Source organism: Podarcis melisellensis (genome assembly GCF_964234715.1).
Source record: "Podarcis melisellensis genome assembly, chromosome: 10".
NCBI lineage: Eukaryota > Metazoa > Chordata > Lepidosauria > Squamata > Lacertidae > Podarcis > Podarcis melisellensis.
In genome coordinates, this window is record NC_138542.1 from 2,475,033 (window position 1) to 2,502,871 (window position 27,839).

General features: G+C 43.1%; 1 protein-coding gene across 6 annotated transcripts in view; it reads right to left on the bottom strand.

The window, feature by feature from the left end:
• FRMD4A (FERM domain containing 4A) overlaps positions 1-27,839 on the bottom strand; it is a gene marked incomplete at its 5' end in the record, with an annotated part of 413,106 nt that overhangs the window by 225,539 nt on the left and 159,728 nt on the right. The window contains one exon of one of the 6 annotated variants that reach the window (XM_081927638.1): positions 22,129-22,597. The exons of the other annotated variants lie outside the window; for them this stretch is intronic. Within the exon in view, the coding sequence (XP_081783764.1) occupies positions 22,129-22,287 (159 nt within the window). Of the gene's footprint in view, positions 1-22,128; positions 22,598-27,839 lie in introns of those variants that run through there. 6 annotated transcript variants of the gene reach the window in all.

Sequence of the window (27,839 nt, forward strand, 5' to 3'; positions counted from 1 at the left end):
GGCCCTCACAGGTTCACTTAAGGTCGGGGCAGCCCGGGGCTCGCCCCTTTCGTTCCCCCAGCAGCAGCGGTTTGGAGGTCTTGGCCCCCCCCAATATTTTTTATAAGTCGGTATGGGCCCCCCAATATTTTTTATAAGTCGGCGCCCCTGGGTGGGGGACACATCATGCTTCTTCTGGGCTGGTTTGTCCGCTTTTGGTCTCCATCCTGCACTCAGCTCTCACCTTTGGCTCCTAGAAGCTGTCAGCATGAGACAGCAGCCACACCCTGGGAAAAGCCTCCACTGGCCGGCTAAACCTGGTGAGGGGAGCCGATGGATTTTAAACCCTCAGTGAGTTCAAGACCCTGCATGTGAAGACAAGCTCTGGCAGATTGGGTGGATGAAACCGTCAAGAAAGGTGTTGTAGAGGGAAGTGAGGGGCCTGTCAACCTGGGAACATAGCCGATCTAGGAGAAGGAAAGCTAACCTCTGCTGCCTTGCAGGATATCTTCAGGAAAAGAAAAGGTTAAGGAGTAAACCCCAAGATGGCTTCTTGTATGCCTCCTTCTGGCAGCCAAGCTGGAGCCAAATGTCTTATTAGGTTTTCCCTTCGACCCCATCAGTGAGGCCAAGAGGGTCTTGTCATCTGGGCAGCCCAGGACCTCCATGCACACTGCCCAGCCTTGCACCCAGGGAGGTCACTTTGGCACTGCTAACACAGCAGATTGGCTTCATTCCCAGAGGCACACTCCACTGTCTCTCAAGACAGACGGAGGCTAACAAGAACATCAGGGGGAATTTGTAGTAAAATGCTGATTAATTTTCATGGGAATTTTTAACACCCCCTGCCCCCATAATTGTTGTGGAAATGTGGAGGACTGAACCAAATGCTAGAAACTGAATAAACCAAACAAATCTGCTTATTCCTACATTGAAATAAGAGCCAGTTCTGTCATAATAATTATCCTGCATTTATATCACTTCTGTATAAGAAATGGTGTGTTCATTCCCATGTATGAAGAATGCAGTGTGGCAGATCTATTTATCTCATGGGGCAGTGAACAAAGTTATATCCCACATAGGAGAATTGCCATGCATGAAAGGAGTCTTCAGCACATAAGAGAGTCTCTGTACGATTAGGACTGCTTTCTGAGGCTGGAATTCTCCACTGTGTTATAAAAGTCTACAAAATCCTTTCCCAAGGGCACATTGTCTACAGTCTTATTGAGCACCTTGTTGATGAAAAATTACTAGAGCCCTTACTGCCTGGATGGCTATTTATCTATACAAAACTGGAGTACATTCATACTACAAAAGTGTATTGGTTTTAAATCTAACTGATTTAAAACCAATACACTTTTGTAGTATGAATGTCACAGCTTCTTCCGAAAAATATTGGGCACTATAGTTTGGTGGAAATCTTCTTGGTGAGAAAATGATGACCTTTGTTCATGCAGAAAAGGGAATAGGTTTTGAACTGGTTTAAGTCTGAAATGTATCTATGCCATTAATAAAAATTGGCAGATTGGAGAGCCCTGACCTGTACACTTCATAGGTGAAGAAAATTTGGGGAAAGAGGTGGACTGGAAATGCAACAAACAAACAAACTTGCAACGTGGGGGCAAATGAGCACTCTCTCACGTGCACTCTGATGTGGAGTGAGCGCTTGAGCAGATTGTCCTCATTTTTTGTTTTGTTCCTTCTAAGCTTCTTAGTGGCTTCATATCATGTAAGACAGATGGCCAGACCAGGAAATCAAAACCTCTCTGTTTGCTTTATGGGGCTCCTTGCCTTATTTATGTAGTTTTAAGTGCCAGTTGTACTTCATACTTTGCCTTCAGAGAAAAAAATAATGAAACATTTAAAAAACTGCTCCTGGGATTGGGGAAGGAGGTGATATCACAGGTACCAGCCAATCCACACCACTGACAGCTAGTTTCTGTTGTAGACTTGCAGACCCAGTTATTTCAGGGATTGACCCAGGAGATGAAAAAGCACATTTGAACTGACCACAGCAAGGCCTATAAATCTGTATCGGCTCCATTTCCTTAGTTTTACATAGAATTTAAGTGGTGTGCTTTATTTCAGGTTTGCTAAACCTGTGGCCATTCAAACCATTTCAAAATGATAGGCAAACATACTGCTTTTCCCCACCCCATTCCCCATGAAGTAGGAATCCCAGCCTGCATTTTTAAGATAAATAGCCCTCAGTCTGACACATAAAGACGGTTGGGTTTTGGTGCAGTCTGCAGCAATCAGTGACACACTATCCAACTGAGATGTCTAATAATAATAATAATAATAATAATAATAATAATAATAATAATAATATTGCACTGTCAGACTGAAGTGACTTCCAGGAACACGATTCTTCAATCTTAGCTCTCAGATCGTAGAACAGAGTTGCTGCTAATGAAGGTGCCCTGGTTTGCACATCTCTTTAAACCATAGTTCAGCTTAATTAGGGTTTAAAGATGAGCACACAGGATGCTGGTGCACAGGGCTCAGATGAGACACTCTTTGCTGTTTCCCTATGCTTGCTGCTCCAAGGTTTGTTTCTTTCCAAACAAACCATGAGATGAAATCAAAGATTGTTCTTGACTTTGCTCATTCCTGGTTTGGGAGAAACAAAGCATGAGCCCAAGCTCAAATGTAATGCCAAGTTGGATCATGGTTTGCCCCCAGAAGCATGGCAACAACAGAAGACGCTCCCACAAATTGAGCAGCACGCACCAGCACTCTGTGTGATCCTTTTAAAACCGTAGTTTAGTGTCCCTTGAAAAGGGATAATTGGGAACTCACTTTAAGCACCCATGTGTTCCTTTATAACCATGTTTCATATGACATCAGGTGGGGCGAGGGTGGGTGTGGGTGTGGAAAAGTGGGCTCTCAGGCCAAATTGGGACCCCTGCCGATCCAAATTTGGCCCGTGGGATGGAGGCATCCTAAAAGAATGAAGAAGAAGAAGTTGAAAGCAGAATTAGGTGAAAGCAGAATGCCGAACAGCGAAACTAGAGAGGAATTAAAAAGAGTTAGCTATATCCATGACTTCTCCAGGTAGTTGTAAGGGGGAATTAAGATGAAGGTCTGTACGCACAGATCTAGGCATGTAGATTCTGCGTGATGAGGTCTCCTGCTTTTCCCAGGGTTCCTGGTTGTGCATCTGTGCAGGCCTCTGGGGCTGATGATGGAAGGGTCAGGGCTGGGGCTGGCCTGTTAGTTGCCTGAACAGACTAAGGAGGACCAGGGTTTGGAAAGCAAGCTCAATATTTTGAAGTAATAAGACGAGCAAAGTCAGAGATATGGAAGAGGAGAGGATGGCATAGCAGCAGGAGAATAAGTGAAAACTCAAAACAAGAAGCACCATGTTGTGAGAGGAGAGAGGATGGAAAAGAAGGAGGAAGAGTAGCCTAGAGAAGATTATCTTCCTTACACTTCTTCAGTTCTAAGGCACTGAAGAAGAATACAGTTGCTATGACTTCTGGCCTGTTCTTCAACTGGTCACCTTGCCCAACATCCTACCCCCTTCTCATAGTCAGAATTCTAAGTCTGACATACAACACACAGGAAGAGGATGGCCCAGGTGACCAGGGAGGGATAGGGGGGGATGTGCAGTGGTTGCACCTTCTCTTTGGGATTAGAACATTTCAAGGTAAATGCACCATTTCTAGGCAAGGACTTTGCAAGCTTATTGGGAGGATACAGCTAACTCTTTCTAACTCTTTGCCCAGTCACGTTGCGTGGAAGCCTCATTTCACCCAAAGTGACATTTGAGATGGTTTTGAAGGCTCCAGCTTAGACAAAATTGCTAAGGAAACCTTTTTTAAAAGTGTTTTGATTGGGCTGATGGAATTTTAAAAAGTGGGGCAGGGAGGAGAAAGAGAGCCTAAGGCAAAATGTGACATAAATTTGGAAATTCATAATTAGGGAAAATATCTGAAGAATGCTAAGGGAAGCTAAAATAATATCTGTGGGAGTAGCAAAAACTATACGTTACACACCATGGTTTAACGATCAGTTTGCCACCATTTTTACTGGAAGAGCACTCTGAAACCTAGACATTTAGCAAGTGACATTTCCTGCACCACTTATTTCCAGGAAAGACTTCACACCAGCATAATCTGTGTGTGTGTCAGGATGCTGTTCACAACTCAGGAGCAGCTCCAGTAAAAGACTCGCCCGCTCATGCAATGCTCCACCACAGAGTCATGTGGCCCCTGCGCATTTGAACAGAATATGCTGGGATACAAATGACTGGACAGAGGATTGCTTTTCAAACTAGGAATGTTTATGCTCGCATTGAAATGCCTTTTCTGTTTCTTTCACAACTGCTAAGACTATCAGTGATCACTGAGTTTTCCTTTCATATTTTTAAAATTATTACAGTCCAAAGCAGAGGGAGATGGGTGGGGCAAAAAACAAATGCCATACTGGTGAGCAATCAGAATTAAAACTGTGGTAAAACTGCTCTCAGTAAAGCTATTTCCCACGACACAACTGCATTCAGTATAACCCATAATTGGACAGGCTGCCAATCACTTGCTGTGTTTGCTCAAAGCAGGGCTACTTTGAAACCCTAAAGATCACTTAGAGCTTTCTCTGGTCAGGCTGAAAAGGAATAATCTACAAACACCTGAGAAATAAATTTTTATTTCAAGAACAGACTTCTTGCAAGATATAACTGGGGTGGGGAAGGAGTAGGGGGAGTGACAATAGGAAAACTGGAAATAAGCAAAAGTTGCACTGAACGTGTCTGAAAACGAGGCTGAAAACCCATTTGTGTGAGAGAATTATTTCTGAATAGCCCTATTCATGAAAAAATAATTCTTTCATCGCATGAATTATTAGTTGGCCTGGTCGTGTGCCAAACCTGGTTAAACCAAGTCATGTTTACCCAAATTTCCTCCTGCAATTTCTATTCCTTCACCCCCCTTTCGATATCCAGGAGTTGTTTCATGCTCCTATGTTCCAACAATGGCCATGCCCAATGACTGAATGTGCCCCATGTGCAAAACTGGCTGTGACTCTCTGATAAGGGTTCGCTCAGTGACAGACCCAAGTTAAATGGTTAGGCCCTGTGTGGTAAGTAAGTATTTTGCAAATTGTAAACCCAAAGACCCAATTCAATACACTATCAACTAGACTTCCCCAAGCCTGTTATGTGGAGGAGGATGGCTGAAAACAAAGAAGCAGCTTCTGTGCCATGGTGAGCAAAGCTGTCCACGTAGAAATTCCCTTTTCAGACCATACAACTAGTTGCTCTTTTTCTCCTTCCAAACATTCCTTTCCCACAGCCAACAGCTTCACACACAAATTGTGGAAGGTGTCCAGAAGGCCATCTTCACGGTGTGTGCAAGGCAGACATACGCAGCTCACTGCCTGGTGCAAGGAACTGCTTTGGGACGAGTCAGGGGTTAAATGATGATTGGGGGAGTCCAGAACCTTTAATAGCTGCACAGAGCAATGCATTTTGGCAGGTGAATCTTGTTATGCAGGGATGAAAATCCTCTTCTCCAGAATTATTAAAGGTATACGCTAAAAGCCCTCTAAGGGCAGTCACACTTTATCGACTTAAAACTCAGTGAGGTAGTTCCCTCCTGCACTTCAAGTTGTGTTTTACATTTCTGTATGCACCATATGATTACATTATTTGTTTTCCCTGCATTACCTGATTTGTTGCTGTGCATCTGCAACCACCCCAACCACTATTCTATGAAGCCACTATCTATGCAGGCACAAAAGGTTTCTAAAATGTACACCTCAACTTACATTTTAGAATTAGATGTAACTTGGATTAAGAGAAAGTACATCGACCAGCAGTATTTCTCTAGAAACTGCAAGATACGTAACGAACTGTGGCCAACGTCATGAATTCTCTGCTTCAGACGCAAGTTGTGGAAGTTTACCCAAGCCACAGTAAATGGTGCACAGCCTAAGGTGGCATCTGTATACATATAAAAGACGTTCTGAAATTACTTTTTTAAAAGTGTTTTTAAAATACATTGAATTTTCCATAACGATCACCATTGCCATCTAGTGTCACATTGTATATTGCACTTAAAACACCCTTAAAACGTTTTATTTACAGCTGTATAGCTGAGTCTTTGGTTACTTACAGAATGAGTGGCCAACCTGCAGCATTGATGTCATATGGGTTGCCAAAATGGTGAAAAGGATGTGGTGGCACACCTGGGCAGGAACAAGAGGGTTTGTGGGTCTGGCTAGGGCAATAAAAAAACCTTGCCTCCCCTCTCCCCTTCTTCTCTAGAACTGTAGTGGGAGCGGATGGCACTCCTCCCTCACCTGAGGGTGCACAGAGACATTGCTTGGCTAAGAATCCCACAAGTGTCTCTTCCCCTCCCTCCTACAAATGCAATATTAATGCATTAACTAACTAACCATTTGCTGCCCTTTCATGGCACCTCACTCTGCCTAACGCAGGGTGCTCACCTACTCTGTGAAATAACTCACTCCTTCCTTCCCACATTCCACAGTCTGATCCCTCACTGACTTACACTCAGACACGTGTGCATTTGTAACTCTAGTAAGAAAAGACACCATTTTGAAGCAGCCCTCAGGGTTCATTGTCAACTTTTGCCCACAGAATATGGTCAGACCCCTCAATACGTGCTGAGATATGGAAGCTAACAGAAAATCAAAGGCTGTTGTGCAGGGAGCGTATTAAGCAAAACCCCTGGAAGGTTATTCAACATACGGACGTTCAAAGGAGACCTAGAATATATGGCAAAATCACCCCCAAGCAAATGCTCCTCTGAGAAACAATATACATATCAAATTCACATCATGTAAAATCTCTGGGGAAACAAAAAGAGCTTGTTCTGGTGGAAGGGGGCGGGTCTCAAACAACACCTGATATAATTAGTTCCACTGAGAATACAGTTTGTGAAATAAAGGGTGATCAGGTAAACCAGCAGCTAATAGGAATGGTGAAAAATAAGACTTCTGTCTCCTCCCAGCTCCCTTACCCACCTGGGAATCCTGAGCCCATTTGAGCAGAACCGCAAGCTAAGAAATCAGGTTACATTTCACTTCCAATCCTCCGGAGGATGATTATAAAAGAGGCAATTTGCCTTGTTAACTCTCCCACCTACAATCAGAGCTTAGTGGTACTGGGAAGCACTGAAGAAAATAATCTTTCAAGGGCTTGATCCACTCAAGGTTAATGGGTGAGAGGCTTTCTGGAGCTTGGCATGCAGCCACACATATCTTGATTATTTTAATGACAGTTTAGGTTTAGCAGTGTCTTTGGGTGACCAGATGCCAACAAAGAACCAAGAAGAAACAGGTCTAGTTTTTCCTCTGCTTCAGGTGAGAAGACTCACCTGGCAAAATTTCTTCCTGTCCATAACTTATGCAAAAAGTTTGCCTTTAAAAAACAAATTTTGGGTCCCAGCCAGTTCGAGTCCTACTCAGAGCAGACGGATTGAAATGAATGTTTGTGGCTAATGAAGGTTTATTCCTATTAATGGATGCATAACTGAGTTGGGTACAGCATATTTTGTTAAGATATCTTGTGCTCTCTTCACTTCCCAGAGTAGCAAGACATTTTATAGAGGGACACATGAGTGTTTGTTTGGATGAGAGAGCACTGGAGACTTGGGATGTCCTTGCAATACTTTATTGACAAATATATGAGCGGAGCATCGAAGAAGCAAAGAACCGCTCCTGCGGCCGGCAGCCCAATCGCGAGTCCTGCTTAAGATTTGAACAAAGGTTCTTCACCTGACCCTCCCTTCCAGACTAGGCTGCAAAAAGTCTCCACCCACTATATGGGGTATTATGATGGGTATTATATTCCAAGCCTGGAAAGGGATTCCCAGTTTTCACATAACATATTATTAACAGTCTTCTGCCAAATTCTTGACACACCCTGCACCCAAGTCAGGCATTACTGTAGTGTAGGAAAAGCCACAGAGTTTGGACCATTCACAGGGCTACAAAGAGAACACTGATTCCTCCTTCTTCCCCATTTTCTGCTTCCCAGCACTCATACCACATCTACGGTCCACATATGTTTATCCATGCAGAAAAATGTAAAACAGAGGGTTGAAGAGGGAGAAAGAGAAATAAATAAATAAATAACTTAATGGGGATGATAAAGATTGGACATTGCCAATTATTCTTCCTCTTATGGCAAAAGCTAAACTGAGACAGGAAGTCCTAACTTGCTGGCAATATTCCAGCCCACAGAGATCAACCAGAGGGTCTCTGATACTACACTCTAAGCATTTGGCACAACAGACAGAGTTTATTTGTAATGTAATTTATCCTGGAGGCTTCCAAGCTCCTGCTCCCAATTTTAGAAACATTAGTTTTTTCAATGGTTTACATTTTCCCACCACTTATGTGAGAACTGAAATTTTCCCCTCAGAAAAATGTGTCCCTGTGTCAGAGGGCTTTGCCCTAAAAATATGAGTAGGAAGACAAGCTAAATATAGTACAGAATCAAAACTTCAAATTCTTGAAAAGCACCCAATATAAGCAGCCGTCTAGGGAACTAATGCAAGGAAATATCTCTGCAGAGAGATTTTATATATGTACATTTTCTATTATAGTAGTCCTATATTGCTAGCCCTAGATTCTGTTTACGGTATGTAGAGTTCAAAGGTAGGATATGAGACATTCCAGCCTCAAATAATCTGCAATACCCTGACTTCCAAAAGCGGGGTACCACAGGGTTCCATCCTAAGCCCGTTGTTCTTCAACATCTTCATAAAGACTTGGACAAAGGAACTGAGGGGATGCTCATCAAATTTGCTGATGACACCAAATTGGGAGAGGTAGCAGAAGACAGAATTGGGACTCAAAATAACCTTCACAGATTGGAAAACTGGGCCCAAATTTACAAGATGAGTTTCAGCGCTCACAAGAGTGAGGTTCTGCACTTAGGCAGGAAGAATCAGATCCACAAATATAAGATGGGGGACACCTGGCTTACTAGCAGAACATGTGAAAAGGGTCTAGGGGGGTCATTCTATATCAAGTGATCCAAGTTTTAATGTGGTTTTTTTAAAAAATGTCATCCAATTTTCTTAAAATTTTGTGCACTTGTTGAATGATGAAAACTAAGAAAAGAGCATGGTGTCCTTCCCACTTTGCCCCCCCCCCAAGCTGCTTCACAAAGCAGCTTGGGGCTGGTGTTGCTTCAGTGGAGTCGGGAGTGAGGGCTGGGCTGGCACACAGTGGTCTCCATTCGCCCTCCACATCCCACCTCCCTGGCACCATGAAAACATGCTTCACCGCTGCTCACACAGGTTGACAAAAGACAAAACTGTCGTGGGGAGACCCCTAACTCTTTTTTTGACAACTAGCTCTATATTCCAAATTTATATACCGCTTAATGTTTTTGCCACAGATCTCTACACACTTACAGAAATGATGAAACAAAAACACAGTAAATGCAATGAAATAATACAAATAAACATCAGAACAGAAGAAATGTATTGTAAAAAGGCCATTATCTAAAACAATTTTCCACAGCTATAAAAGAGAAAGTGACATTAAGTATACTATTAAGTTTTCTCCTGACAAGACAGTTCAGTGAATTTTTATAAAAGTTGAACATCCAGATGACTAGAGCCTGCATAAAATGTTGCTAAATTCCAAAAATGCAGCATTGAGATAATTGTCAATTTGGCTAATGGGCTGGAGGTCCCCACCCATTTGTAGCCAATAAAAAGCACAGGAGACAAGATAGAACCTCATGGTACCCACAAGCTGAAAGACATGGTGTAGAACAGCCGTTCCCCAGCATCACTTTCTGGCCCACCCTGCCAGATGAGAAAAGAACAACTGAAGATCAGTATCCCCTGTTTCCATCCCAGCTGAAAGACATCCTTCTGAGGAAGTGCCTGAGCCATGCCCCCTCGCCGAGGTCAGAAGAAGGTGGTCTCCACTGCGTCCTTCACCCAGGTAAAGTTAGCAAGGATGTGAAGTAGACACCCACTTTATGAAAAAAAAGCAAACCTGCCTCCTTCCTTGAGGTTATTCTTTTAGCAGGTGGATGCTATTTTGTTTTCAAACGTGATTGTCTCTGGCTGCCAGGGATGCTGTGAGAACCTTGCTGTTTCTGATTTAAGCTGTTTGTTTTCTTAATGACTACATTCAGATTTTAATGTCTTATGACTGTTTCTATTGCTTTTTTATATAAAACCATTTTATTTTAATTTTATTATGAATTGCTTTGAGTGCCAATTTGCACAGAATGCAGCTTATAAATGTAATGCATCTAGGCTCCAATGCGACCTTGTTTACTGACTCCACAATCCCTGCATAAAACCGCCAGTTTCCAATTGCCATACCGTCTGGACAATGAATGCAAACTGGTCTCTGAGCCCTTGAAGATATACAGTATTGGTTTATATAATTTCCAGGGAGGAGCCCACAGTTTAGCCCTCAGATTCTCTGCCAGCAAAATCTCCTGGGCCCAGCGGTTCTAAGTAGTGTTGGAAAAATGACCACAAGAATTACACATGTAGATGAGTTTACAAGTTAAACCTCACAACAGGCATCTTGTAACTTTTGCCAGGTTTCTGACAGAAGATAGTCCTTACTCGCCGACCAGATGCGAGTTTATGGTGTCCAAGAATTTGACCTTGGATAACTTTTTAAAAATTGAAACAAAGCATTCTCGAAATGTAATGCAGAAAAACCAGTTTAAACGACATATGGTCAGCTGATTTTTGAGGAGTAGGTGAGCAAACTGGAAGTGATGGATGTCAGAAATAGTGTTGCTGAAAGAAAGAGAGAGAAGGAAGGAAGGTTTGCCTGTGCAAAAGCGGAAGGTGAAAAGCCAAGAGGGGTAATTTTGTTGGAAAGACTTCATCCTGAGAAAAAGAAGAGGGTGCATTTTCTCCTCTCCTGCGGGGTGAGCCTAGCTTCCTCACACCCTTTAATACTGTAAATAACAGATGCATTTGCTTCCGATTTTCAACTCTGACCAGTGCATTGCACTGAGTGTTTGTGCCACCTAACACACTACAGTATTAGGTACTGCTGGTTGAAAAGTACTGGATTAGACAGTGCCAACTGTATAGGTTGCATCAAGGCATATTAGGACAAAAAAGAGCAGCGGGCACTCTCTGAAAATGTAAAAGCCGTCAGTCATTCATATCTGATAGGGGTTTGCACCGATCACAAGCTCAGACTCCAATTCAACACTCTATAGAAGACCCCAATTTGGCTCAGACCCATTTGGATGCTGCCTACTTTGACATGGGGGGGGTCTGAGTTATATTTATTCCTACCGCACCCCATTCACTACTGGGATATTTTAAAAAGCTATGTTTTTCTTTTAACATCATTGCATGCAATGTGTAGACATAGTAGCCTTTCCAGAGCAAATAAAGCACGACAGATTACAGGCAATAGGTTCGGACATTTTGTACTGGACAACTCTAAAAAAAATATCACCAAAACATCTTGATTTTTGGCCAAAATTGGATGAAATTTGCAGGCAAGTTTGCTCCTTCTGAGGACATGAATGCTGCCAATTTTCACAGTAGTCACAGATTGTCACAGTAGTTTTCCTGCAAAAGCAGCTGTCACAGGTTTGGGGTGGCTGAAAATGACAGCATTTTGTGGGCAACTGGTCTGAAAACTGCAGACATGAAAGAGGGGACCATGGGTAAGAAACCATTTTGTTTTGTCGAACTAAGGAGCAAGGCACAGAGCCCGGATGGAGGGAAAGTAACTCTTTAAGAACTTTTAAGAAATGTGCATTTGTCTCTTGCAAATATAAAATTGAAAGGGCAAAATTGCTTCACAAAACATCAAAAGCTGTTTTAGATGGAAGCAGGTCATTGGCCCAATGAGGCCAAAGGTTTCCAGATTATTTTTTTAAATGTTGTTTTGGGGAAAAGAAGGGTGAATTCAGATGGGTTACAGAAATTGTAGAATTTCTTGTAGAGCTGGGGTGCCTTATTGGGAAGCAGCAACAATCTCTCTCTCTCCCCCCTTTTCAAAAACATCATCAGGCTATCTCTGGTGGCTGGGCAGGCACCTTTCAATACACAATCTCCTCTGCCCAGTTGCGTCATAACATGGGGCACAGTGGGTGAAAAAATGGGGACTATCTGTTTTTATCCCACCGTGCCCCAAGAATGACATGAGGCCATAATGACATGAAGCTGATGAGTGGGGATCAAATACTGCTTTTAGGAAGAATCACCTGCCGCCAGTGCAGAACTAAACCCCATCATGCTGCCCATAGATATGAGGGAAATTGCCTCACAGGCTGAATTGGACCCCCTGGAGCTCCATGACTGGCACACAGACCAGATGTTTCTCATCCCTGGACTTCCGGAGGCGGCGCCAACGGCAATGGCGGTCTCCTTCTAACTACGAGGGAGAAGCTCCGCAGAAACCGGGTCTGTCCGCAACGGCGGGGGAAGCCAGCGGCCGTGGGACTCGGCGGGTGCCAGAAGCGCCCCCCCAAGTAGCAAAGGGACCCCGCGAGGGGCTCCGGAGCGGAGCGGGGGTAGCGCGGCACTGTGAGTCGATCACTACTTCTGTGGAGTGAAGCCGCAGCAGCTGTTGCCAGAGAGCGCTGTCCTTTCTTCCTTGAAATTCGGCTCCAACCTACAACCCATGAGTAGGACTTTGCAAAATTGGAAAAAATCAAGGGATTTGTTCCTTTGATTAATACAAAGGATTTGAACTTGGCTCTGAAGCGGGAAGACTCAAAAAGGAAGTCCGTCTTCCGGTTTTGTAGACAGTATTAAAGCAAAGACTGTTGGAACTAAAGAACCAGGAAAGCTGAGTAAAAAGATTTGATTTTAATGCCAGATTTTAATGCCTGCATTCTCATGAGCAGTGGAATTCTTACGGAATTCCATTCAGTGTTGTGTTTCTCTCCAGGTTGGAGCCAACTGCCACCAGCCCCAGTCAGCATGACCAGTAGTCAGAGATGATGGGTGCTGTAGCCCATCAACATCTGGAGGGAACTCCATTGGCAAAAGCAAGGTGTGTCAGGTCCCTGAAACATATTTTCTCCTTTAAAACAATAAACTAAAAATACAAGCAAGTGCTTACAAGTGCTTACTTAAATAAGCATTCACGTGGTGCTTTAAAAAATGGGGGTAAAGGCTGCAGGCCACCTGATGCATGGGAAGGAGAAGATTGACAACCCAATCAGCACTTGAATCTGAGGGTGAAACATGAAGGTGAAAGGCTTGCTGTGCTGCAGGAAATACCAACAACACACCAAGCTTTGTTTAAAGTATCTTTGCATGCCCCTTAAGCCCTTTGAGGAATGGTGAGATGCAGGCCTAGTTCATAAGTTTATTTTGTCTTAAGCAGTCAAACAACGCTCAGGCCATTTGGCTTTCACTATTTACTTAGAAAGAGGCTTGCCCTGGGGGCAGGAAGCAGTCAGCCCAGCTGAGCTAGTCTTCCGTCTGAGCTCATTGCCATGGCACTTTAGTTTCAGCTTATTTGGGGGCAATCCGTGTTGGTGAAGAAGCAAACAGCAGAAGGAAATGGGCCTTTGCCAAGGCAGAAACACTCTTGCTGGCTCTAAAAAAATCTGGGGAAACCAGGCTAGGGAAGGTCATAAAGCACAATGTAAACTTTATTTTAATATGCCTAGTGAAAAAATATTCAGCCGAAAACTTAATGAGCCTCTTGTACTTTCTCAAACGTAGCTATGAAAAGCCAGCCAGGTGCAGTTCCTTTGCTTTCTCAGACAGATTTTTATCGTCATATCAGATTATTTTTCTGGCAACTAAGAGTTTTAAATGTTTTAACCCCCCCCCCAAAAAAAAACCCACAATGAAACCGAGCAAAATGATTTTAGGAGGGAGACACAGGGAAAAAAGTAAAGTACTTTATTTAACATTTGGGTCTAATTATTCCTTTCTGGGACTTTCTCTCTCTTCAGTAAGAAAAGCTGCTTGAGACTCATAAATGCTTAAACATGTAACTGTAAAGTCTGAAGAGTCTCCAGGGGCTGCAGAATCTGCTAATTTTCAAGGCAAAACACTGTAGAGCAATCACAGTTCCTGCAACACCTTTACAACATCCTGCCTGTACTTCCTGTGGCAGTTAACTTCCATTGACACAATCCATGTACTTCCACAGTGTTCATTACCTTATGGTGCTCAATGCGTAGGGCAGATCACAAAGAGCTCAAATGTTATCAAAAAGGTCCCAGCAGCTCATTCTGAACCCAATAGCATCGGCTGAACGGTACTGATCTGGATTCTTACTGGAGCCAAGTGGCAGAGCATGAGACCCTTAATCTCAGGGTTCTGGGTTTGAGCCCCACGTTGGGTGAAAAAAATCCTGCATTTCAGGGGGTTGGGCTAGATGACCCCTTTCAGGTCTACAATTATGTGATTCTTTCTCCCTAACTGGAATAAATATCGAAGTCTGGTTCCTTGAGATGCCAAATTTCTCTCAATACCATTCCGCCATTAATGATGTTCACCTTTTAACTGTGTAGAGTTGGATTTGTCCTTTTTTCTATTTATTGATGGCTGAACACTTTCATTATTCTTATGTGCTATTCTGTCTAATGGATTTTAATTGTTTGATTAATATGTTTTGTGAAAAGTGATGAACAAATACAATAAATAAAAACAATATATATATATATAGTAGCACATTTTCATTTGTTGGGGTGTTTGTTGTTGAGTAGTCTTCAGAGATTAGCAAATTCTAACAGCCCTGGACCGAACAAATTTAAATAGGAAGCTTTTTTGGGTGAGTGACCTAAATTCTCCTTTCTAGCATCATTATTGTTGAGTGGGTGTTAGATTTGTACACACTTGTCCCATCAGAACAGTTACCTTCAAAACATGTCAGAAAAAGGGGCACTATCTGTTTTCAGTAAACACAGAAAGATGTCTTATATTAGCAATGTTAATCTGTTTTGGATGAATCCCAACTCAAATCTGGCAGATTCTGAGTGATTTGAGGCTCTTTCAAGATGCACCAGGTGTCCTTGGATCATTCTGCTCCTGAAGCCTTGGGGCTGCCTTGGAGCTTTGGAGATTCCAGGTAACTTAGGCAGATTCAAACTATCTTTCTCTTTAGAATGATTACATTTCCCAAGCTTGCCACATAAGCACAGTGAAGAAGAAGAGAGGGAAAGAAGCAGGTATCATTTTCTGACTGATAGCTCTAGCTACTAAGGACAAAATGACTTTTCCAGGGCTGTAGAAGGAAAGAACTTACACACCATCCATTGAGCAGAGAGCAACCCCCCTAACTCCTTAAGGCAGTGGAAGACAGAAGTGCCTGGTGTGCTCTGGTCCATGGGGTCACGAAGAGTCGGACACGACTAAACGACTAAACAACAACAACTCCTTAAGCCTAGGTGGTCTAACCTCCAGACCAATGGGCTGCAAGAGTACTTTGACACAGAACCTGCGGGTCACACATTGAATTACATTTCCATATCACAAATTAAAGTGTGTCTGCAATATAGTTAAATATATTAAATATGTATATTAAATAATACTAAAGACATAAATATATTTAATAATCTTAAATAGCATGACATGCAGAGCAGTGTCTGTTCCATGCTATCCCCAGCCCCAAGCTACTACAGCAGGACAGAATCCTTCCAAGAATGTCTGCCGCGTATTTTTTTGAATTTTTTTGAACACTGCTGCTGAGGGCCCCTAAAAAGGCCTCGGGGGCCACATGTTGGTGCCTTAAGCCCTGCACCAATTCTTCTGTAATGCTGGCAGTTTACTTATCTAGGGTATGCCATTTTAGTACAAATTATATCCCAAACCATAGGGAGGTAAGTCAATGCCTCAAATCAACTTTAAATACTCCTAGCACAGAACCCCTGCACCTATCTTTCTGGAATTTTGTATTTTTCTTATCTAGAGGAACCTATACGATATATGCTATTTTCATACAAACTGTCCACAAAACAATAGGAAAGAGTCTCTCATCCTAACCATCTTGCAGACTGGTTGTCAGGTTAAAATAGAGAGGGGGACAGCCATGCCCACCATCTTGAGCTCCTGGGAAGGAAGTTGGGATGTAAATACAGTTATAGTAGTAGTAGTAGTAGTAGTAGTAGTAGTAGTAGTAGCAGCAGCAGCAGGAAGAAGAAGAAGAAGAAGAAGAAGAAGAAGAAGAAGAAGAAGAAGAAGAAGAAGAAGAAGAAGCTGCTGCTACCAGATCCTTTTAAATGGAGATGATGGGGACTGAATTTACATTTCCACATGCAAAACATCTGACATGGTACCATCAAGCTCTTTTCTTGTTTTCCCTTGATCAATTCTTACACAAGTTTGATTCCTCATGATGTTTTGATAACTGGATTCCTGATTGGTTTGTTTGCTCCATGTTTAAGGAATGGAGTGAAGAACTGGTCCCAGGATTTTTATTATTCTCCTTGCCAACCGATTCTTGTTTCTCGTTTTTCTGTTGTGTGAGCTTCCTGTTAGTGAATAGAGCATCCAGATTGCTCTGCTAAAATAAATACTGGAATTAATTAGCATATAGAAGAACTGAGTCCATCTCATCAAGGAAAGTGTTCCTGACTTACACTGGAATCAGGCCTTTCTCCCTCCATAGTGACTTGTTAGCTCTGAACTGAGCTCACTCCACTCTTCAATCTCTGTTTCCTCAAGCTCTGTAGTCTTGTAACTGGCTAGATGAATGTGAAACATTAATACCTCATGCCTGAAAGCAAAAGGAAATGCAACTACAGAACTCAAATCTCACATTTATTTAGCCAAGAATGAAGTTATAAATCAAGAACTATATATTTTGCAAATGTTAAATGGTATGTTTAATATTTCAAGCCTCATCTTTCACATGCACATTGATCATTCTTGTCTCTATAAAATGCCTGTAAAATGTAGTTCTCAAGCCTGGATGACTAATCCCTGTGAAATATAATAAAATATCTTCAGCCAAATGGAAGAATGTGAAATTTCACTTAACGGTGCATACGAATTGGTTTATTTTCAATCCAGCCATTCCCCCTTATCTGAATCCCTACTCCATTCAGCAGCCAGCCTCAGTCAACACTCTGGCAGCAGCCTTTTGGACCACTTGAGGCCTGTAGACCCCTTCCAAGCACTGCTCCAAATAGAGGGCATCACGTTAACCCAGCCAAGAGGCTAATGAAGTATGACACAACAAATTCCATCATGGTAGCAACTGTCTATAGCTGGGATCCAAAGAAAAGATATGATTCACAGAAAAGAATATATCTCATAAATCAATCTGTGCAGCTTATTGGGGCCTCTTCTTCCTCATGAGACCGTTTAATCTATCATAGTAGCCACATATTAAAATAATTATTCTCTTTAAAGATGGTGTTGTTCTGGTAAAAAGGGTTGAGGTTTCTTAGAGGTTTTTGCCTAATGTCTTCAGAGTCACAGGGCTTGTAGGTTGAAACAGCAGATGACATTACAGTGTTGTGGACAACTGGAGAGTAGACAAAGCATTATTTCTAGCAAGTAAATAACTAGCAGATGAAGACAGCACAGCCTGGAGTCTCAACTGCACTGCACTGAACTTTCATGTCAGCCTGTCAACAGAATTGCACTTTGACCAGCACTTTTTTGCACCAGATCAGCACAACTTCATGATGTAAACACAGTAAACACAGCTTGGGGGTTACATTTCACCAGTCTTTTATGTAACTGTGGTCCTTTATCACGGAATTTGCACACCAAAAACCAGACTTGGGATATGTCATTCCTGTCAGGTCAAGTTGGGATCATGAGATTTCATTTTTTTTAAAAAAAATTTTTATTAGTTTTTACACATATTAATGACAATACAAGACAAACACAAACATCAAAAACAAACAACAAAAATTGACTTCCCCATGCCTTCCCTTCGCCACATCCTTGTTTTACCATTTTTCGAGCAACTCATCAATCAGTCTTTAGTTAAGTCCCTTTTAAATTTCCTTGGAGTTTAAGATTTACAGCTGTAGTTCTTTGTTTCCTACCCCTTAACATCTTATCAGTCCACAATTTTACAGTAATTTTTTAGATATGTTTTAAATTTCCCCCAGTCCTCTTCCACTGTCTCTTTCCTCTGGTCACGGATTCTGCCAGTCATCTCTGCCAGTCCCATATATTCCATCACCTTCGATTGCCATTCTTCCAGAGTAGGTAATTCTTGCATCTTCCAATACTTTGCCAACAGGATTCTTGCTGCCGTGGTTGCATACATAAAGAATGTCTTATCCTTCTTTGATACCAATTGGCCGACCATGCCCAAGAGAAAAGCCTCCGGTTTCGGGATCATGAGATTTCATATCCACATTTGGGAAGTGTCCTCCAGAACCCATGAGGTCAGTTGCTGGAAGTGATGACCAATGACAGCTTGTATAGAATCTGGGAGATGGAAAAGCTGGGGAACCCAGAAGTCAAACAGGCAGAAGGTATAGAATCACAGAATTGTAGAGTTGGAAAGGACCATAAGGGTGATCTAGTTCAACCCCCTGCAATGCAGGAATCTTTTTGTCCAACAAGAGGCTTGAACCCACGACCTTGAGTTTAAGAGCCTCATGCTCTACCAACTGAGCTATGATGCTTGTGTTGACCAAGCAAGGAAGAAAACCAGGCCCTTTGAGCGACTCATCTTCAATAACCATTAGCAAGCAATCATGTATAAAAAAGTTGATCACTTAATAATCATTACAATATGGTCTGATCACAGAGGAGTTATAATTTCAGATGCCGGTCCAAACTATCTCCTTGAACAAACTCCTTCATCTCAGTTTCCACCATCTCTGAAATAAAGATTCACCACAATGGGATTATTCCTAATCCTGAAACTCTTATTTAACGGATTCATGCAGATATGTTGATAATGGAAAAAATAAAACTGATTGACTTCACCTCTGGAGAAGACAACTCTCAGTTTAAAGAAGAAAAGGCTATGTTGTTATCTTCTAAAGTTGAGGACCGCTCTGCAGTGTATAAATGTAAATAAGCGGAACATGCAATTAAGTGGAACAGAGGAAAGGTTGTTTGGTTTGTAAAACTGATGATTTGTATGTGTCACTAAACTATCAAAGATCAACAATACCTTTAGAAATTTCATAACATCTCATGTCACTTCAAGTTCCAACTAGGGTTGCTCATTGAACCCTGGTCTGCTCCTGTGTCTCTAAGAGCTATTTTGTTTGCAAAAATACGCAGGTGAAAATTTTCATGCCATGGTATGTTCATGTCTGCACATCAAGTGCCAGGAGGACAAACCACATGGGGGGGGGGCGAGTTGAGAGACCAGTGTTCTACAATGTGTTCATGGCTAAGAGAAATAACTTTGCAGTGTAGCCAAGAAGGTAAAAACAAATCTGAGTTTTGCAGCTAGATGGAAGAAACAGAGAACGGGTGCTCTGTTTTTGCTTGCAGGGGGGAACTGATGTTGCTGCACAGATGAGTGTAGGTTGTCTGGATGTCTGCCTGCCTGCTTCTCCATGTTGAAAATGTATATTTGTAAATAAACAAGTAGCACAAAGTCCTCAGTGCTTTCTAACCCAAGCTGCAGCTAAATGTTGACAAGCCATCCCTGGACCTTTTCACCACCCAGGGAAGTGGGGAACGTACAACACTATTCTTCGGTTCCAATTTCCCCTTCCAAGTTTTCATCTTGTTCTTTGCCTCAAACCAGATGTGCAACTATTTCTCAACCTAAGATCCTGCTGAAAAACAAGGTGGGAAATCTCAATGGAACTCCTCTTACATAAGGCTCTTTCATACAAAGACTTAGCATTTTCGGTTTTTGTGCAGCATCAGGAAAAACCGAGGGTCCAATCTTGAAACAGTCTTGAGCTCTTTCAGGCTCCCACACAGTCAGTGGAGCAGAACTCCTCTCTCAATACAGCCTCCAACAAACACAGAAGAACTTGAATACAAAATAAATAAAACGACTGTACTACACCCAGGAGGATATTCTGGTACCGTTTTGTTGGGGAGCACAGTTTTTCTTTATCTAATTTCATTTAACCATGAAGTTGTATAATTTTATCCAGTGTTTTTTTGCTTAAAGATCAAGAATTTTGCAGGCTGTAATGGCAGAACTTGACATGAGTTCACCTCCTCATCCTCATAATAGCTGGTGAAACAAAATGCACAGCATCACCCTATTGGCTTCCCTGCCAGCTGCTACCAAAGGGTTGAAAAGCAAGAGTAGGGGGAAGGCAACAGAAAACACTAAACGTGAAAATCTAATCCACATGCAAAGCTACCAAAGACTATGCCATTAGCCGACTCCTTCCGGGTAGAACTAGAGGTGATGCTTCCACCAAGAAAAAAACAGCTTCTCTTTCCACTTTGTTGTGATGCCACCACAGTTTCTTTGCTCCCAGCCCCACCATCAGCAGCCAATAAAGGTTAACGGCATTACATGGTAGCATCTCAGCAAGAGGAAGTCTGCCTAACCTCCATGGAAGGGGCAGGACAAACTTAATATTGTTACAGGCCAACCCAATCTCTTCAGCTGTGTGAGATTCCAGGGGTTCCCGGCATGCTTACCCAAGATTTGTGTTTCCTTTGGAAATGCGGCAAAGCAGAGACTGGAGTGTCTTTATCATAAATGGTTTATTTACACATATATACATCATACAACTGGAGCCTATGATGGAAGGGTTCAAAGCATTACACTCCTAGAGGGCCCTGCTTCTCCCATTTCACTCACCTCGGGTTCAAACTGTCAGTTTGCATTGTGCTCTGGCCCACCCCTTCAGCTTGCCGCATTTAACAGATTGACACCCTTTCCCTGCAATCACACTGCAGCCAAAAGAAAATCTATAACTTCCTCCTAAGAAAAACTCTGGCATTGTCTTCTGACTAAGCCTCTCAGAACTCAGGGTGGGGCTCCCTCATCCACTTTCCTGATGGGCCATCTGTCTGTGTTTGTTCCCTGCAAATGGCCCATCTTCTCCCAGGCAATTTTCTGCTAATGAAAAAAACTGGTTTGGTGTGTATTTTGGTATCTGCCAGCCCATCTTAATACTCCAGGCATCGATTAAACTCCAACACCTACTAGACCCAGCACCCATTAGACCCAGGAATTTAGGGGTCAAGGCATCCACAAACTCATAACAATATGAAGATGACACTTTCAGAGGAAATATCGCTATGCTCTGTGGGTGAGGACTTCCTGCAGAACAGGTCTTATCAGGAGTTTCATTCTGCACAATGTAGGAATTAGGCCTTTAGTGATGTGGCACCTCCCTTCGACTATTAGGCAGATCTTTCTCTTCCAACAAGCCTTCTAATTTTTTAAAATTGCTATTTTTTCCAGTTGGCATTTGTATTGGAATTGTTTTTTACCACTTTGGGAGGAAGGGTGCTATGGGTTTGCTGGGGGCAAGGATCCCCTTAACTTCCGGGCTGCCAGCTTCTCCCCATAATTTCTGAAATTAGTAAATGTGGGGTTTGAAGTGGCAACAGAGCCATAGGGATGAACTGAGGGGTCACAAAGGTGTGGGTTGCAGATAACTCTAGGGTGCACTCTCACTTCATCTTGGGCCCCATCCGGGTCAGCTGCAGCAGCACCCTGCTCTCTCTTTCCTGCTTTTGGCATGGCTGGTGCATTGTGTCAAACTCCACCTGTGCACAGAGCAGCAGAACCAGGAAAATAAAGAGCAGCGGATGAAAGACTTCCTTTTGCAAAGCAAGAATGTGGTCAGTGACCTCACAGTTCTGCAGGATGATGAACTGGATTCTGGGACTGTCTGTAGAGGTAAATGAGTGATGCAGCCAGAAAGTGGAGGCAAGGAGTGGTCTTTGCTACCTTCTAGCTGCCATGCAAAATGGTCAGAATTGTCAGAATGAGATGCTGGCCAGAATCATAGCCCCATGTACCCTGCCCTGAGCCACCTGGGGAAAGTGGAAAAATCTTAATGGAGCAAATCTTAATATAGCAAAAGAAAAAAAAATATATGGAAATTTAGTGTAGAATTAGGTGTTACACAAAGCAATCCTTAGACAATACAAGTGTAGAATTACGGTAAATGCTACACAAAGCAATCCTTAGACATTACAAAAAAGTCTAAGAATCACAGCCACAAAAGACCCATCCTTGCATGATTTCCCAGGCACTCTAAGTAAAAAACTGGCTAGGAGCTAGTCGCCCCATCACCACCCCTACCCTGGTCCCCAATATGTTTAAATAATTTTACCCTACCTGGTACACAGCTCTGGAGATGCACCATGGTTTAAGCATTAGTCGCACAACCTGCAAGTTTCTGAATCGATAAGTCCCCAGAACCCGCGACGTCAGGTTCCACACTAGGCTGTCCCAACTGTACAGCAAATCTTCAAATCTAAAAAGCACAGCAGCCATGCCAGCTAGCAAAACGGAAGGTCTGGCGCTGGTAGTCCCGGGTGGTTTGCTGATTTTTCAGACTACTAAAGAATGGCACGTTAAAATGTCACAGTGATTTTCCATGAAAGGAAGGGAAAAGAAAAAGAAAAACACCAAAGCCAAAACAAACCATTTTGCTAGGAGTTCCCCTTTGCAGGGAATAGTTTCTCCCAACGTTTTCTGTGTATCTTCTAAAATAAAATACTGTTGCACTGGGGGACAATGTAAAAATATCCCCTTTTTGTTCTTTTTTCTTTTTTTGCTACAAAGGGAGTTGCATATTTTTTAAAAAGTTGATCTGCTGGTACAGCTATCTGTCTTTATAATCTCACTTTTCTCTGCTTAGCTCCTCGCAGAGGAACTGAGAAACAAACTTAAATTTAGAATCATCACTTAGCCTTCAAAGTGCCGGGATTACGTCCAGAGAGGATGGAAAACAAACCCCTTTTCTCTCTCTCTCTCCCCTTCTCTGCCAACATTCTCAAGGCATTCCATCTTTCTTTTTAACTCTTTAAGGTGCAAAGTAGAGCCAATGAAGAATTGCTTTGCAACACACATCTTTCTGATGTTTTTTAAAAATAAACAAACTGTGGAAGCTGTACATCAAACTGTTACTACAGTTCAGCATATCGCAACTACTGCAGCTTCAGGGTAGGATCATAAACCACTTATTGAATAAAATGAAAGTTTAACTTACTTAATTTCTGATAGTCTTGTGTTGTTGAAAATTGGGGAGATTCAGCAGAAGGAAGGAGGAGGGACGAGGAAAGGGTAGGTCTTCTGTACGGAGAAGACGGAGAGATGCTATTGGGTGACAGCGAGAAAGCAGAACTACTCGACACCTACTTTGCCTCTGTTTTCAACCAAAAGGAAAGCAATTCACAACCTGAGGGAGCTGCAGCCCCAAATAGGAAAAGAGGTAGTAAGGGAACACCTAGCTACTTTATTCAGCAGAGGAAACACAGCCCAGAATAACTAAGGAGATAGTACAAGAATACTTGGCTAGTCTAGATGTATTCAAGTCTCCAGGGCCAGATGAACTGCATCCAAGAGTATTAAAAGAACTGGCAGATGTGATCTCAGAACCACTGGCAGTCATCTTTGAGAATTCCTGGAGAACAGGCAAAGTCCCGGCAGACTGGAGGAGGGCAAATGTTGTCCCTATTTTCAAAAAGGGGAAAAGAGAGGACCTAAATAATTACAGTGGTGCCTCGCAAGACGAAATTAATTCGTTCCGCAAGTCTTTTCGTCTTGCGAGTTTTTCGTCTTGCGAAGCACGGTTTCCCATAGGAATGCATTAAAAATCAATTAATGCGTTCCTATGGAAACCGAACCGCCTTCAGACCAGGTCTGGGGACAGTCTGTCCCCCGACCTCTTCTGAAGGCTGGCGGGGGCGAAAGTCTTTGCTTCCCCCCCGCCTGCCTTCCCGGGACAGCGGAGACTTTTCCGCTGTCCCGGGGCAATCTTAAAATGCTGGCGGGCGGCAGCGACTGGGGCTTTTAAAATGCTGGCGGGCGGCAGCGAAGCCTTCGCTGCCGCCCGCCAGCATTTTAAGATCGCCCCAGACAGCGGAAAAGTCCTTCGCTGTCCCTGGGCGATCTTAAAATGCTGGCAGGCGGCAGCGAAGCCAGCATTTTAAGGACCTCTTCCCAAGGCGGGCGGGGGGCAAAAGTCTTTGCTCCCCCCGCCTGCCTTCAAAAGCCGTCCGGGATAGCGGGAAGCGCTTCCCTGCTATCCCGGACCGCTTTTAAAATGCTGGCGGTGGGGAGCAAAGCCTTTCGCCCCCGCCGGCCTTCCTGGACCTCTTCTGAAGTCCGGAGGGGGGGAAAAGGCTTTGCTCCCCACCGTCAGCATTTTAAAAAAGGTCCCCGAGATTTCCCTATGGGCTTTCATCTTGCGATGCAAGCCCATAGGGAAAATCGTCTAGCGAAGCGTCGCAAAAACTGAAAAACCCTTTCGTCTTGCGGGTTTTTCGTCTTGCGAGGCATTCGTCTTGCGGGGCACCACTGTACCGCCTAGTCAGTCTGACATCAGTACCAGGGAAGATTCTGGAGCAGATCATTAAGCAAACAGTCTGTGAGCACCTAGAAAGGAATGCTGTGATCACCAATAGTCAGCATCGATTTATGAAAAATAAGTCATGTCAGACTAACATGATCTCGTTTTTTGACAGAATTACAACCCTGGTAGATGAAGGGAATGCAGTGGATGTAGCCTACCTTGATTTCAGCAAGGCATTTGACAAGGTGCCCCATGATATTCTTGTAAAGAAGCTGGTAAAATGCGGTCTTGACTATGCTACCACTCAGTGGATTTGTAACTGGCTGACTGACCGAACCCAAAGGATGCTCATCAATGGTTCCTCTTCATCCTGGAGAAGAGTGACTAGTGGGGTGCGACAGGGTTCTGTCTTGGGCCCGGTCTTATTCAACATCTTTATCAACGAGTTGGATGATAGACTCAAGGGCATCCTGATCAAATTTGCAGATGACACCAAACTGGGAGGGGTGGCTAACACCCCAGAGGACAGGATCACACTTCAAAACGACCTTGACTGATTAGAGAACTGGGCCAAAACAAACAAGATGAATTTAAACAAGGAGAAATGTAAAGTATTGCACTTGGGCAAAAAAAATGAGAGGCACAAATACAAGATGGGTGACCCCTGGCTTGAGAGCAGTACATGTGAAAAGGATCTAGGAGTCTTGGTTGATCACAAACTTGACATGAGCCAACAGTGTGACGTGGCAGCTAAAAAAGCCAATGCAATCCTGGGCTGCATCAATAGGAGTATAGCATCTAGATCAAGGGAAGTAATAGTGCCACTGTATTCTGCTCTGGTCAGACCTCACCTGGAGTACTGTGTCCAGTTCTGGGCACCACAGTTCAAGAAGGACACGGACAAACTGGAACGTGTCCAGAGGAGGGCAACCAAAATGGTCAAAGGCCTGGAAACGATGCCTTATGAGGAACGGCTAAGGGAGCTGGGCATGTTTAGCCTGGAGAAGAGGAGGTTAAGGGGTGATATGATAGCCATGTTCAAATATATAAAAGGATGTCACATAGAGGAGGGAGAAAGGTTGTTTTCTGCTGCTCCAGAGAAGCAGACACGGAGCAATGGATCCAAACTACAAGAAAGAAGATTCCACCTAAACATTAGGAAGAACTTCCTGACAGTAAGAGCTGTTCGACAGTGGAATTTGCTGGTGGAGTCTCCTTCTTTGGAGGTCTTTAAGCAGAGGCTTGACAACCATATGTCTGGAGTGCTCTGATGGTGTTTCCTGCTTGGCAGGGGGTTGGACTCGATGGCCCTTGTGGTCTCTTCCAACTCTATGATTCTAGGATTCTACTTTAAATGAATTCAAATTTCCAGGGCGAGGGTACTAATATAATCTTACAGAATTATTGGAGAACAGGTGAGGCCACTACAGACTGGAGGTAGGCAAATGTTGTCCCCATCTTCAAAAAGGGAGGGAAGGAAGACGCAGGTAACTACCGACCAGTGAGTTTGACACTGATATCAGGAAAAGTCCTAGAACAGTTAATTCAACAGTTGGTCTGTGAGCATTTAGGAAAGGATACAGTGATTACTAAGACCCAGCATGGGTTTCTGAAAAATAAGTCATGCCACATGAATCTCCTTTCTATTTTTGGATGGAGTTACAAGCTTAGTAGATCGGGGAATGCTGTGGACATAGTGTATGTCGATTTCAGTAAGGCTTTTGAAAAAGTCCCCCATGATATTGCGAGGAAGCTGGTAAAATGTGGGTTGAATTCAGCAGCACCCAGTTAGCAGACAGTTAAGACTGAACATTGACAGGGATAGTAACTGACTAAATCAGAGCAGAATAAATGTCATCATATTCAGAAAATTCCACGGAGGTCTACAGAAAGTCATTGCAAGCAACACCAATTCACAGAGGGAGTGGACAACTGAAGCATGAGCCAGTGTGAAGCTGGATTAGATGGTGAATTTCCACACACACCCCAGCTGGGGGTCGGATCTTCTTGTCTCTAGTTTCTTGTTGGGAATGATCTCAGAGATCTCAGTCTAGGTTCCTTGCTATGGAAGGTGCTAAAACACCTTAGTTTCCACTGCTAACCAGCAAGACTATAATTGAAATGCTTTCCACAGAGCTACTGCCCCTTCTGTCTTCCTCCACACCCCCACCACATACAGACCAAGATAAAAGAGAAGGATTTACAGGACAGATGGCAAAGATTCCCCCCACCAATTCCCTGCACTTTTATTTTTAGACATTAAATACTGCTCCCTGCAAACATATTGTACCCAATAAAGAACACAGTTTCTCTCAATCCTGCCCCCACAAACTCCATCAATTGTTTTCCCTCTCCTCTAAAAATTAAGTAAAAAGTTGCTCCTCAAGGAACCTTCCCCGTGTGTCCTAAGGATCCTAAGCTTCCTAAGGATGCTGGCTCCATATCATGAGACCCAGTCACATGTTGTGTGCAGTCCTGCCCCCACCATGCAATTTAATCCCTTTGGTTATTTTGAAGGAGGTGATGATGATGATGAAGAAGAAGAAGAAGAAGAAGGGGAATGCAACAACTTGACCACTCTTTGAAAATGGTTTTCCAAAATGCATGGCCTGAGTTCATCAGCATGATTTGGGGCATCCCTGTTCCCTGTATGGCTTTCAAACATGTAATTATGCAGACACCCCCCCCCAATTATCTTAGTATGTATTTATTCAACTGCATGGATTGTAAGGTGACTCTATGAGAGCCGTTTAAGTGTAGCCTATACAAATGACCATTTTAAAACACAGAGCTCCTTGTTTTAGAAAAGCTTGCTCAGCCTCCTACGGAGCCTTTCTGGCTGATTAGATTCATATAATATTTAACGTGGATTTATCCAAGCATGAATAGCTGCCAATGGACGGAAGGATGATTACTGGCCCTAATTCTCAAATTCACTATACAGAAGGAGCAAAGGGTTCCTGTACATTTAACTGTTGCGTAGAAGAGAGATTTTAGGCATGTACAAGCCTATTGTGCTGAGAATTCCAAGACTACATATGCCCAAATCCCCTCATCTCCACCGCTGTGAAAAGGACAGTAGGCCAATTGTACTCCCATGTAGTTGGTCACTCTAATTTCACTCCATAACATGAAAGCAAATATAACTTGTGATAGTCTGGCCATGTCGAAAGGACTTCTTTCCTTTAAGACATGGACAGCAAACCTGTGATACAAGATGGTGGGGGACTTATGAATGCCTGCACAGAAATATGAGCCACCCCCAAATTCCCAGTGTTGTTGTGGCATAATTTTCCATTCCTAGTGGTGCTTAGTTTGGGCTCGCTGCTTCTAATTTTCAGTTTAGCTAATGCATCTGATTGACGTGTGGTGTTAATTACTTGTACAGTTCAAAACCGCAGATTCCTTTTAAAAGATCTAAACTGTAATTCAAACCCTCCTGCCTTTGATCTTCTTTTAAAAATATCTATGATCTTGTGTGCATGAGTTATCGTTGGAGTTTTATATGAATGTTCATTTCACATGAGAA